General features: G+C 38.5%; 1 protein-coding gene across 1 annotated transcript; it reads right to left on the bottom strand.

Moving 5' to 3' along the window:
- Positions 1–2,989: 2,989 nt before the first annotated feature.
- Positions 2,990–12,393, bottom strand: mfsd8l1 (major facilitator superfamily domain containing 8-like 1). The gene is made up of 11 exons (XM_063013352.1): positions 12,318–12,393; positions 10,654–10,839; positions 10,510–10,572; positions 10,124–10,243; positions 9,268–9,335; positions 8,754–8,967; positions 8,310–8,432; positions 7,145–7,155; positions 6,398–6,517; positions 5,456–5,536; positions 2,990–3,052 (listed from the first exon to the last, which is right to left on the bottom strand). The coding sequence occupies exons 1-11, from the start codon at positions 12,391–12,393 to the stop codon at positions 3,008–3,010; spliced, it is 1,107 nt and encodes a 368-aa protein (XP_062869422.1). The 3' UTR covers positions 2,990–3,007.
- Between the last annotated feature and the right edge of the window lie 991 nt (positions 12,394–13,384).

Raw genomic sequence — 13,384 nt, 5'->3', positions numbered from 1 at the left:
TAATTCTGTATAAAATAACATAGATAGATAGATAGATAGATAGATAGATAGATAGATAGATAGACAGACAGACAGACAGACAGACAGACAGACAGACAGACAGACAGACAGACAGACAGACAGATATTTAATGTATTTTATAGTGAAGGTTTATAGAAAGAAAAACTTGTTTCAGGAAACTTTATTTGAATTCTTTAATTGATAGATTATAAATAAATATAATTTTTTGTGTGTGTGATGTGATGATGCTCTGTGTATTTTTCTTCTCAGGTTTCCTGATAAGATTTAAAAGTTCTTTCGATAAACATCAGCATCAGGTTCTTTATTTACCTCCCTGTACTGGGTTCTGCTTCCAGACCTGGTTCCTCTCTGATCTTCTGACTTTGTGCTGGACTAAACCTAGATTAAGATATCTGCAGGTCTGATGAGGAGAACCGTGATGCTTCTCATGCTGATTTATTTTAAAATGTCCAGCTGATCTTCCACTTGCCCCCAGTGCGCTCCATAAACCCCCGCACACACCCCTGCAGTGCCCATGATGCTCCTGCTGCAGGTGGGTGTTATAATGATGATGATGAATTGGTTCTCTATGTTGTACGTGATGTGTTTGTCCGTTCTGTACTCACCCCGCCGCCCCGCCCTGCCCCGCTTTAACCCCCCCACCACACCCCCCGGACAGACAGTGTGAGGATCAGCGTCCCATCTGTGTGAGGAGCAGTGGATCATCAACCCTGATTATAGTGATGCGTCCTTCAGCACCACCACGGTGTGAAAATCTGCTGCCAGCACGACCTACTGACCCTGCACTGACCCCCCATACACACCAACAGGGCGGGGCGAGGGGGCGAGAGAGGGGACGAGAGGAGGGAGACTGGAGGGGATAATGAACACAGAAAAGCAGTTCCAGTCTGAAATCCTTCAGTTCTTGTTCTTTATGACTGTAATGTTATACATTAGAGTAGCTCTGTGGTTAAGGTACTGAACTAGTAATCAGAAGGTTGTTAGTTCAAGCCCCACTACTGCCAAGTTGCCACTGTTGGGCCCCTGAGCAAGGCTCTTAACCCTTAATTGCTCAAAATGTATTTAGTCATAATAAGTCACTTTGAATAAAATTATAAAACATCCTCTAAATGCCATGAATGTAATCGTATCCAAATTTTAACGAGGTGAAGGATCACAGCAGATTCACCACTAACACCAGATCTGAACCTTTTTAGAGTGAAGTCGTTCTCTCTGGCCACACTCATACAGTCATGTACATTTATAATGAGAATAAAGTGCTGAAGATTCACCTTCAACAACTCCAGGTTCAGAACAGTTCATTATTATTTATTATTATTTATTAATATTTATTATTATTCGCCATTATTTATTATTATTCATTATTATTTATTATTATTCATTATTATTTATTATTATTCATTATTATTCATTATTATTTATTATTATTCATTATTATTCATTATTATTTATTATTATTCATTATTATTCAATACACACTGGTTTTATTTTATGTTTGCTTTATTTTATTTTGGATATACTCAGTGCCCCTGCACACTCGACCTCCACAGTCACAAGATCTGAATCAAGTAAGAAATCTTTAGAATGTGTGTGTGTGTGTGTGTGTGTGTGTGTGTGTGTGTGTGTGTGTGTTAGTAGATATTTAGGTTCTTTATGATATGAAAAGTGTGATGACGTGAGCTGAACTTTTCACCTCGTCTCCACTGATGGAGAGATGAACTGAGTGAACTGGTGCACATTCTCACCACCTCACTGCCCCCTCAGCAGCCCCGGTCAGTACCCATTAGATGCCCGCTGTGTGTGATGTGAGAGCAGTGTAAGCTCCAGCTGTGTGATTCTGACCCGCTGAACTTCGTACCTCCTCTTCATCCTCGGCTGGTGGAGACGAGAAGTTTTATTATTGTGGTGAAACATCTCGCTCAGGCAGCCGGGTACAAAACCTCTCACTTTCAATTCTAATCAAATTCTAATCAAATGATCTCAAAAAACACTCAAAAAGAATTTTAACTCAAACCTGAGCATCAGAACGATTCAGATGAATTTTATTGAGGTTAAACATTAGCAGAGCACCAGCGTGTCTCTGGACTACCGTGTGCAGATCAGAATTTTGTTACACAGCAGAGATCCACAGACCCACAGATCCACAGACCCACAGATCCAGAGATCCACAGATCCAGAGACCCACAGATCCTGAGTACCACAGATCCAGAGACCCACAGATCCAGAGACCCACAGATCCAGAGTACCAGAGATCCACAGACCAACAGATTCAGAGATCCACAGATCCTCTGATATAAAGATTTTCGGCCCTGAACAGAGTTTCATTCTAACATACACTGTAGTGCAATACAGTTAGTGGAGTATGTAAAATATTATTCATATTTTTAATGTATATATTTACCTCCATTCTTCCATACTGCTGTAACAAGTTCATTTCCCCGAGAGGATCAATAACGTCTAATTTTATTTTATCAGCGGCCTGTTGAGTTAAAAATCGTTCCTATTATACACGACCTTCATCATCTTCAGATTTATGAGCTGATTTTTATTTTTTATTTATTTTTCTTTTGTTAAAAATCACCAGTCTCAAACCAGCATCAGAAAAATATTTAATAATAAAAAACATTCACGTGTCCTGATTATGAGGCTGCTTAAATGTTCAAGTCCAACAGATTTTAAATCATAAAATATAAAGACACAACACATGAGCAGAATAAACAGATCTAACACATCGTACATTTAATTCTCTATTATTACAGCGTTTACATTAAATAAAAATATTTTATTATTTATTAGATTTAATCTTTTTTTTACATGTAGCATCACAATATTATTATATTTATTTTTATATTTAATTCTGTTATTATTCCAGTTTTCAGCTTCATAAATACAAAAATAATAAAACGATTAATTTAAGACGAGTGATGTTTATAAATAATGTTTTTTTATTAAATAAATAAATATAAACGCAGGCGAGAGTTCAACTTCAGTTCATCCCTCTCAGAATCTCAGCCGTCCAATCAGAATCGTCCTGCACACAAAAATAAAATAATGACGCCAAAACCCCAAAATAATCACTGAGTTCACGTAAAGTTCACGAACCATCATCATCATCGTCCTCATCATCCTCATCATCCTCATCATCATCATCCTCATCATCCTCATCGTCCTCCTCACCGCGTCTGTCTGTCCTGGTTTTACCCAGACGGTGAACTCACCCGGCAGCGTCGCTTCGTTACGTGATGTTTTCAGAACACAGAAGCCCAAACTGTTCCTGCCGACCCCCCCACAACCCCCCTTCCCCCCCAGCCACTCCCTTTTACCCTCCCAAACACACTGAAAAACACCAGGGGTCACGGCAAGGTCACATCAAGCTACCAAACACATCACAAACAGATCTGATTGGCTGAGTGATGAAAATCACTTGACACTTTTTACACTCAGTAAGAGTCTGTAGCGCCGCCTATCGTTCAGCATCAGAACTACAGATACACACGAATAACGATCATAAATATAAATATAATAATTACAAAGGTTTTATTTTTACATCCACTTCAAATTTACAATAATCAATTATATTTCATCTATAAATGATCAAATAATATACTTTTATATATTTAGCATAAAACTTTTATTTCTTTTATTTCATTTTGTACCACGATTAGTAACAAAATCATTTAAACAAATAATGTTTATAATATTGTAAATATGATCAATTTTTATCTGTTTAAATATAAAAACCTGAAACAGAATAATAATAGTAATAATAATAAAAATAAAAATAATAATAATAGTAATAATAATAATAATAATAATATTTGCTACTAGTAGTAAAATTATTACAAATTGAAGCACAATTATTCATTTAAAAATCCTTTAGTAATCATGTTTTATTATAAACTAATACAAATTAAACCACTTTCTGAATATTTTAAATAATTAAAAAGAGCATTTACATTCTTAATGTAATCATTTTGTTTATTTTTATATTTTGATGGTTTTAGATGTTTTTGATCACTGAAAGAAAAAGTGCCAATAATTTTGTGCTGTTAAACAGAAACTACATTTATATTTTATTAATAAAATAATATTTATACATTTAATCTACAAACCATTAAAAACGAATTTAAATTTATAAAACAATATAAATTATACAACATTTACAAACACAGAATAAATCCTGAGCCACTGTAGAGCTGTAGGAGCTTCATCATGTCCAAAATCATTAAACGATTTCCTGCATCCGTCCAAAACATCATAAATAATTATTTATTTATTATTTTAATTATTATTCAATTATTCATTAAATCAACTATTTATTTATTTAGTGTTTTATTACACTGTTTAAACACACACACACACACACACTGTTCTCTGTATTATACGTGAAATTCTTTCTCTAAACAGCTAAATTATTATATTATATTATATTATATTATAAAGATTTGATGGGAGGATTTAAATGTAAATATTTGATTCTAGTGCATAAATACTTTTGCTCGTGTGTATTTGTGTATATCTGTATTAATTTCAGTGTGTATAAATACACAGGTTTTTATTTCGAGGTGATGAGGTGAGTGATGATAAATGTGGAATATAAAAGATGAAATAAAATGATTTTATTTTATAGTTTATTTTCATTACAGGTGAATAAAACGTTCAGCTTTAAGAGAGAATTAATCTGTGATAAATGTTTACATGCCAACCTGAAAAACAAAAGCAAAAATATGATTTATTACAATAAAATAAAACATTTATTTTACACAATATTCCTGAAATATTTATGTAGTTAAAATTCATCAACATATCAAACACGTTCTGGTACAAACTGATGATTTTTTTAATTAAAACTGGTTTTGGTGTAAAAAGAAAATAAATCTGAATCTCAGCGCTGTACAGAAACGCAGGATTTACTCTCTGATTTTATATAAAAGATTTTCTACAGCGTTTAATCATCAACGTGATTCTATTTTCTGTAGAATTTATTATTTATTTACACACAAAAACTGTCAAATTATCAGATGTGCACAATTACTGCAGAAACACATTATATAAAATATTATATATAAATAAATATTTACTGCAGAAACACCTAAAATAATTATATATAAATAAATATTTACTGCAGAAACACATTATATAAAATATTATATATAAATAAATATTTACTGCAGAAACACATTATATAAAATATATATAAATATTTACTGCAGAAACACATTATATATGTCAAATAATTCAATAATTAAATTCTTACTGCAAAAGTAAATATTAACATTAGTATATAAATATTTTTAATTTATTATAATATGTATACATAAATATAATAAGAGATATATCAATATTAACATTAATAAATAAATATTTACTGCAGAACTATTTAGATTATTTGCGATTATTGATGAGAGATTTTAATCATTAAGGTAATAAATACCTGTTCGGGTCGTGTCTCATTCCTCAGTGTGATGATTTCAGGATGAGCAACCAGTCGCTCGTATGAAAAAGTCATCATGATCTAAAGAATATAAAACAATAAATATAATAATATTAAATATACAGTAAAAACAACATCCAACATTCACGTTCATCCGTTCATCAATAATTTTACCTAAATGTGTTTAGAACCTTAATTTAGTTCCTCTCACCCCCAGAAGCTCCAGCTACATCACAGTGGTTTAGATTTACAGCAGCAGCAGCAATTACGCTTCATTATAATTCACATAATATATAATAAAATATCATTTTATCTGCTGTGTTAGAAAATGTGTCCTCTTTTGATTTTACATTACCAAAGCAAAAACATTTTATTATTAATGCAATCAAATCCAAACAGCCTGTGGATTCTGATGAGTTTTATATTTTATAAATACAGTGAATTCTGTTTTAATGTAGAATAAATGACAGAATTAACGAGTAATCATGTCATTCCAGAGTTTCACCACTAGGGGGAGACAGAAGGTCGCATTACAGGTGGCGCGATGATTATTGAAGCTCTGCCTGAATCACACGCTGCTCCAGGGTCCCAGGGTCACGGATTTAAACCTCTGCACCACTCAATACCTGTGAGGAATTTGGCATATTCTCTATGTGTATGCTGGGTTTTCGCTGAGCCCTTTGAGTGAGTAAATGAATCAGTGAGAGAATGAATCAGCTCAGTTCCAAACCTCCACGATTCATCCGTTTAAACATTAAATATTTTTTTTTTTTTGCAATAAAACATTCATTTAAATGAATTTCTAAATCATTGCTGTCTGTTTTTATTTACATTTACATCGTACTAACCCTTTTGGTATAGTTGTATTATATAAGTAAATTTATGGTTATTTTATAATAGATTTAAAAAGTAACTGCTTGTTCATCAGCCTCACACACTTACAGCTAGCAGAACCAGTAACACCATCATCACTCCCAGCATGACGTAAATGTTCGAGGTGAAACATCCGGCCCATAACGGACCCAGAATGGTGGCCAAACCGCCAACGGAGCGCCGGATTCCCTGGGTCAATTGGGTTTAGTCCATCACCTTTACCTTCAGCTTCCTCAGCAAGGCAGTTGTCATCTTGGAGGTTGTGTTTGGGGTCGTTATCCTGTTGGAAAACTGCCATGAGGCCCAGTTTTGGAAGGGAGGGGATCATGCTCTGTTTCAGAATGTCACAGTACATGTTGGAATTCATGTTTCCCTCAATGAACTGCAGCTCCCCAGTGCCAGCAACACTCATGCAGCCCAAGACCATGATGCTACCACCACCATGCTTGACTGTAGGCAAGATACAGTTGTCTCGGTACTTCTCACCAGGGCGCCGCCACACATGCTGGACACCATCTGAGCCAAACAAGTTTATCTTGGTCTCGTCAGACCACAGGGCATTCCAGTAATCCATGTTCTTGGACTGCTTGTTTTCAGCAAACTGTTTGCGGGCTTTCTTGTGCGTCAGCTTCCTTCTGGGATGATGACCATGCAGACCGAGTTGATGCAGTGTGCGGTGTATGGTCTGAGCACTGACAGGCTGACCTCCCACGTCTTCAACCTCTGCAGCAATGCTGGCAGCACTCATGTGTCTATTTTTTAAAGCCAACCTCTGGATATGACGCCGAACACGTGGACTCGACTTCTTTGGTCGACCCTGGCGAAGCCTGTTCCGAGTGGAACCTGTCCTGGAAAACCGCTGTATGACCTTGGCCACCATGCTGTAGCTCAGTTTCAGGGTGTTAGCAATCTTCTTATAGCCCAGGCCATCTTTGTGGAGAGCAACAATTCTTTTTCTTACATCCTCAGAGAGTTCTTTGCCATGAGGTGCCATGTTGAATATCCAGTGGCCAGTATGAGAGAATTGTACCCAAAACACCAAATTTAACAGCCCTGCTCCCCATTTACACCTGGGACCTTGACACATGACACCAGGGAGGGACAACGACACATTTGGGCACAATTTGGACATGTTCACTGTGGGGTGTACTCACTTATGTTGCCAGCCATTTAGACATTAATGGCTGTGTGTTGAGTTATTTTCAGAAGACAGTAAATCTACACTGCTATACAAGCTGTACACTGACTACTCTAAGTTATATCCAAGTTTCATGTCTATAGTGTTGTCCCATGAAAAGATATAATGAAATATTTGCAGAAATGTGAGGGGTGTACTCACTTTTGTGATACACTGTATATATATATATATATATATATATATATATATATATATATATATATATTATTATTATTATTATTAATACAACATAACATTTCTGATTTAACTGAAGTAAACATATTCAGAGAATCTTTAACGTGCAGCAGTTATTTGCAGCCCTGTATTTAACTCTTTGTAAAATAGCACTCAGTCTTCTCCTATAATATCTGAGAAATACAGAGCAGAGACTTTGAGGCCGTTCAGGTTCTGATTTAAAATGTCCTGGTACTTCATGGAGCTCATGATGCCACCAACCCCCTAACTAAAAAACCTGAGGGACTGAACCAGTAACCTTCCAATTACTAGTCCTGTACCTTAACCACTGAGCTACTGCTGCCCCAATACTTCAGTAAACTTTCTAAACTCTAACGTTCCTAAACTCTGCTCAACTGTCTATGGGATTTAGGATTTATTATCTGTAGGATTTAGTATCTATACAATTTGGTTTTATACGATTTAGTATCTATAGGATTTAGTATCTAATGGATTTAGTATCTATAGGATTTAGTATCTATAGGATTTAGTCTCTATACAATTTGGTTTTATACGATTTAGTATCTGTAGGATTTAGTATTTATAGGATTTGGTATCTGTGTTTCTCACCCTGAGTTTTCTCGTCTGTAACTTTGGAGAAGAGCGACACTTGAGCCACACCGATGAAGGGCAAACCCAAAACCTGCAGGAAGACGCAGATGATGAACTCGACCAACTGCCACAGGAACCCACCTACAACCTCGTAATAACCACAGAGAAACGTCATCATCTCATCACTGCATTCATTCATCTATTAAAACTCATTTAGTCACTTCATTTAGTCACCATCAGTGTAACATAACAGAGTTGGAGGATTAAAAGCTTCCACTGTCCACTTTATTTTAAATAATATTATTATTATAAATTATCAGTTTCACATCTGATTGATGCCAACTAGCTGCTGCTGCCAGTGCGTCATTTCACCAGGGGGCGTACATACAGCACCACATCCATCCTGTAGGTGTCAGTATACCGGCCCAGTTTCAGGTTCCTCTCTGAGACAATTTTACTCACCCTGAGAATCAGCCAGGAAGACGAGGCACCAGACGCAGGAGATGTTGGCGAGGACGAGACCCACGGACAGCACCACCCGCTCCTCCACCCGCCGGCTGAGCCAGCGTACAAACAGGAACCCGGCGATCACCTCCACCCCACAGACACAGTACATCACGCTGTTCTCTAGCTCGCCAAAATGAAAGAACTGCTGGGTCAGCGGGGTCACCATGGTCTGCTCCGGACACAACACACACTCAAGATGAAGAGGTTCATTAAAATTATATCATTATTTTAAACAATTAAGATTTACGGGTTCATACAAATTACAAAATCATTTAAACAAATAATGTTCACGCCTTTGTGTAGAAACTACAAACAAACAAATTCTGAATACAAACGTATGAACCAACTCGACTGATTCATCAAAAGGAATCATTTTAATAAAATGATTCCTTTACTGATTCAGTATAAAAAGTGTGTGTGTGTGTGTGTGTGTGTGTGTGTGTGTGTGTGTGTGTGTGTGATTAATGACCTCCAGTGCGGTCTGGTTGAAGAGTGTGATGAACTGGGCGGTGAGCAGCACCTCCTCTCTCAGAAATGCTGACATCACACAGAACATGTGAACACACATGATGAGGTGATTTATCACATGTACACACCTGGTGATTTACACATACGACCATACGACCAAAAGTATGTGGACACCTGAGCATGAGCTCGTTTTACATCCCAGTCCAAAACAACAGGAGTTAATGTGGAGTTCCAGCGGCTGTAACAGCCTCCACTACTCTGACGGGCTTTCCATGGGATTTTGAAGTGTGTCTGTGGGAATTTCTGCGCAATCAGTCAAATCATTGTGGGTTCTGCTATTGGGCAAGAACGCCTGGCTCACAATCTACATTCTATTTCATTTCATAGGTTTTCAGTTGGGTTGAGACGGGCCAGTGGAGTTCCTTTTATTACATTAGGTAACGTTATATAACATTAAATTATTTAACATCACATTTCCTAACATCACATCACACACACCTGTGTTGGTAAGTTACTGGTTTGTAAATGATCGAATACGTCACACACTGGAAATACAAACACAAACAGTTTGGGGATCGGGGCCTCGATTAGGGTCTCAACAGCGGTGACTTGGCAGTGGTGGGGCCGATTTAACATCACCTAATATCACTTTACTTAACACTTTACTTAACATCACCTAATATCACTTTACTTAACACTTTACTTAACATCACCTAATATCACTTTACTTAACACTTTACTTAACATCACCTCATCGGTGGATCAGATTTGTATGTAAAAATGTGTAATTAATGTTTAATTTATTGAAACGATGTTTAAACAATAAATTAATATTTAATAAATGAATAAAAACTGACCAATTAGAAGGCCGGCTTGACGACAGGCCATGACAGCAGCGAATACGGTGGCTCGATCTTCAGGGTCGGTGATTCTCGTCAGGAAACCAAAAATACAGGAACCAGCTCCAGTTCCAATTCCTACACCAATAAAAAATTTAATAGATTAACACACAGACATCAATTTAAATCAGTCGTTCAGTGTGAAGGTTCTGCTGTAAATGAGAAGCTGCTGAAACAAACGTCTCACTGTTTACAGTAAAGCAAGCTTTAGGAGCAAAGACCTCTAGGGTTAGGGTTAGGGTTAGAGACTGTTAGAGAGCATCCTCATACTTTTGACTCAGATTAGTCACAGAAAAGAAGAGATGCAGAAATTATTTAAATCTTAAAAAACTAATAATTTTCACCTGCAATAAAACGACTGATGAGCAGCAGCCACCTCGAAAATCCCCAAAAATACAGAAAATTACCTACAAATAAAAAAGTTCAAAATAAACGTGTAAATCTGGTGATCAGGATTAAACCGCTCAGGTTCTGCTGTAAATTCTAACCAATAATTTCGAAGCAATTGCTGAACAGCAGGATGTTTTTGGTTCTGTGGGTTCGATCGGACCAGAACCCGAATAAAGGAGCCGTAACCAAACCGCTGAGACTGAACGCCGACAAACTCAGACCCAAAAAATACGGAGGGGCGTCCAGGGTCTGCAGGAAGCGCCAGATCGTGGGTAAGATCACCGCTACAGAGAAGAAGAACCCAGAGGTTATACACCACACTGCACAGCCAAAAGTATGTGGACACTTACACACCAGCCCTTACTAGTAAGGTGAGATTGGTCACTGAAGCTGAGTGATGAGGCCTGGCTAAGAGTTCTAGTTCATTCTAGTTCTTCCAGTTTAGTCACAGCCAGTTCCTCCTCCTCTGCTGGAGACCCTCATTGTGTATTCTCCTGACACACCCTCCCTCCGACCCCTGCGCGCTCCACTGACCCCTTCTTATTCACCTGTAGAGGTCAGTCTCGCACATGGAGAGTCACACGCTGATTCCACATTCCTTCACTTCAGTACAGGCGCCTTGAGCTATTAACCAGGGTCCTTACACAGCCCTGAAGACCCCGCCCACTTTTTAGTCCCGTCTTTTCTCACCCGGCAGACTAGCGGCTGATTCTGTCTGATCTGACCAGAATCCCAGTGCAGCACCCGAGTCCCAAACCATTTCTTTATAGAGCTCATCTCCTGCTGAAATTATTTCCTAAATAATTAAGGTTGTTATGTTCTGGATGTAAAGCACCATCAGCATTATTCCTCCTCCACCACACTTTACAGCTCACACTGTGTGTTAGGGCAGGTAATGTATCCATCAGGCTGCTAGATAGTGAAACATGATACTTCACTCCAGAGTCCAAACTGGAGTCCGGTTTGCTTTACACCCATTCAGGGGCGGCACGGTGGCTCGGTGGGTAGCACTGTCGCCTCACAGAAAGAAGGTCCTGGGTTCGATCCCCAGGTGGGGCGGTCTGGGTCCTTTCTGTGTGGAGTTTGCATGTTCTCCCCGTGTCTGCGTGGGTTTACTCCGGGAGCTCCGGTTTCCTCCCACAGTCCAAAAACATGCAAGTGAAGTAAATTGGAGACACTGAATTGTCCATGACTGTGTTCGATATAACATTGTGAACTGATGAACCTTGTGTGAAGATAAACTACCGTTTCCTGTCATGAATGTAACCAAAAGTGTAAAACATGACGTTAAAATCCTAATAAACAAACAAACAAACACCCATTCAGCTAGGCCACGTAGCTAGTCACCTCACAGCAAGAAGGTCCTTCCTATGTGGAGTTTTGTATGTTCTCCTAGTTTCTGTGTGGGTTTCTTATGGGTGCTCCGTTTTCCTTCCACAGTCTAAACAAACATGCAGTCAGGCCAACTGTGTGTGTGTGTGTGTGTGTGTGTGTGTGTGTGTTTGGGGTGTTTCCTGCCTTTCACGTGACCCTGACCAGAATAAAGCTGTGGTAAAATGGACAATTAATAAATAAATGAATGATGTCTCTTCAGTACAGAACATGTTACTGCCGCTGTGTGTTTGTCGCTGCAGAAGGTGGATTAACAGCTCTAAAGTACGATCAGATGTGAGAGAGTGTGTGTGATCCATCACGGAAGAACACTCACTCATAACTAAGGGAGAACATGCCAAACAGAAGCCGTGTATCTGTGCTGTCTCACCATATTCAACTCCGTTCAGCAGGAACATCAGAGCGAGTGTGGACAGAGTCCGAGTTCTCCTCCCATTATAATCCATGTCTGATCTGATCCATCATCCACTCATCCTCACACCATCATTCACTCTCACTCTCACACACACACACACACTCATACACACACACACACACACACTCATACACACACACACACACACTCATACACACACACACACACTCATACACACACACACACACACACACACACACACTCATACACACACACCCCAGTTTATCCTAACCCCGCCTCCTGCTCTCTCATTGGCTGCTTCTATCGGCTCTCTGCACAATGATTGGTTAATAATTTATCTCTGTGTTTTAAACCCTAATGTTGCTAAAGTTTCTCTCTTTAACTCTTTAAATTCTGCACAACTTTCACACCTGAAACTTCAGTGTGGATCATTTCTAATCATAAAATAGAATACAATTAATTCTAAAGTACAATATTTAAAATCTAATCTTCACTGCTTATATTTCTACACCCATAACCCTTCTCACACCACACCCACACATAACCACCCCCCCACACCACACCCACATCCACCTAACACCCTCATCAACACCCTCTGCAATTTAATGTTAAATATCTTCAGTATGATTTTGCAGTTTTGTGCTTCAGTTTTGGCCCATTGTGTCTTTATTTTCTCAGCCCTGATGCTCCCGTCACCATATTTCACATATTTCACTGTGTATTTCACTGTGTATTTATCCCATGTCCACTACTAAACCCTTGCAGCTCATTCAAAATGCAGCTGCTCGCCTGGTTTTTAACCAGCCCAAACACTGCCACATCACCCCACTGCTGCCTCATCATCACCCCACTGCTGCCTCATCATCACCCCACTGCTGCGTTCTCTTCACTGGCTTCCTGGAGCTGCACGCATCCAGTTTAAAACACTGATGCTTGCCTACAAAGCCAAAAATGGACCAGCCCCAAGCTACCTTCGCGGTCTAATCAAACCCCGTTCTGTACCACGCAACCTCCGAGCCACCAGTCTTGCTCGACTTGATCCTCCACCCAGGACAAGAGGA

Source organism: Trichomycterus rosablanca, chromosome 17, assembly GCF_030014385.1.
Source record: "Trichomycterus rosablanca isolate fTriRos1 chromosome 17, fTriRos1.hap1, whole genome shotgun sequence".
Classification (NCBI taxonomy): Eukaryota; Metazoa; Chordata; class Actinopteri; order Siluriformes; family Trichomycteridae; genus Trichomycterus; species Trichomycterus rosablanca.
The sequence above is the reverse complement of the archived record's forward strand: the minus strand, read 5'-3'. Positions and strand labels throughout refer to the sequence as shown.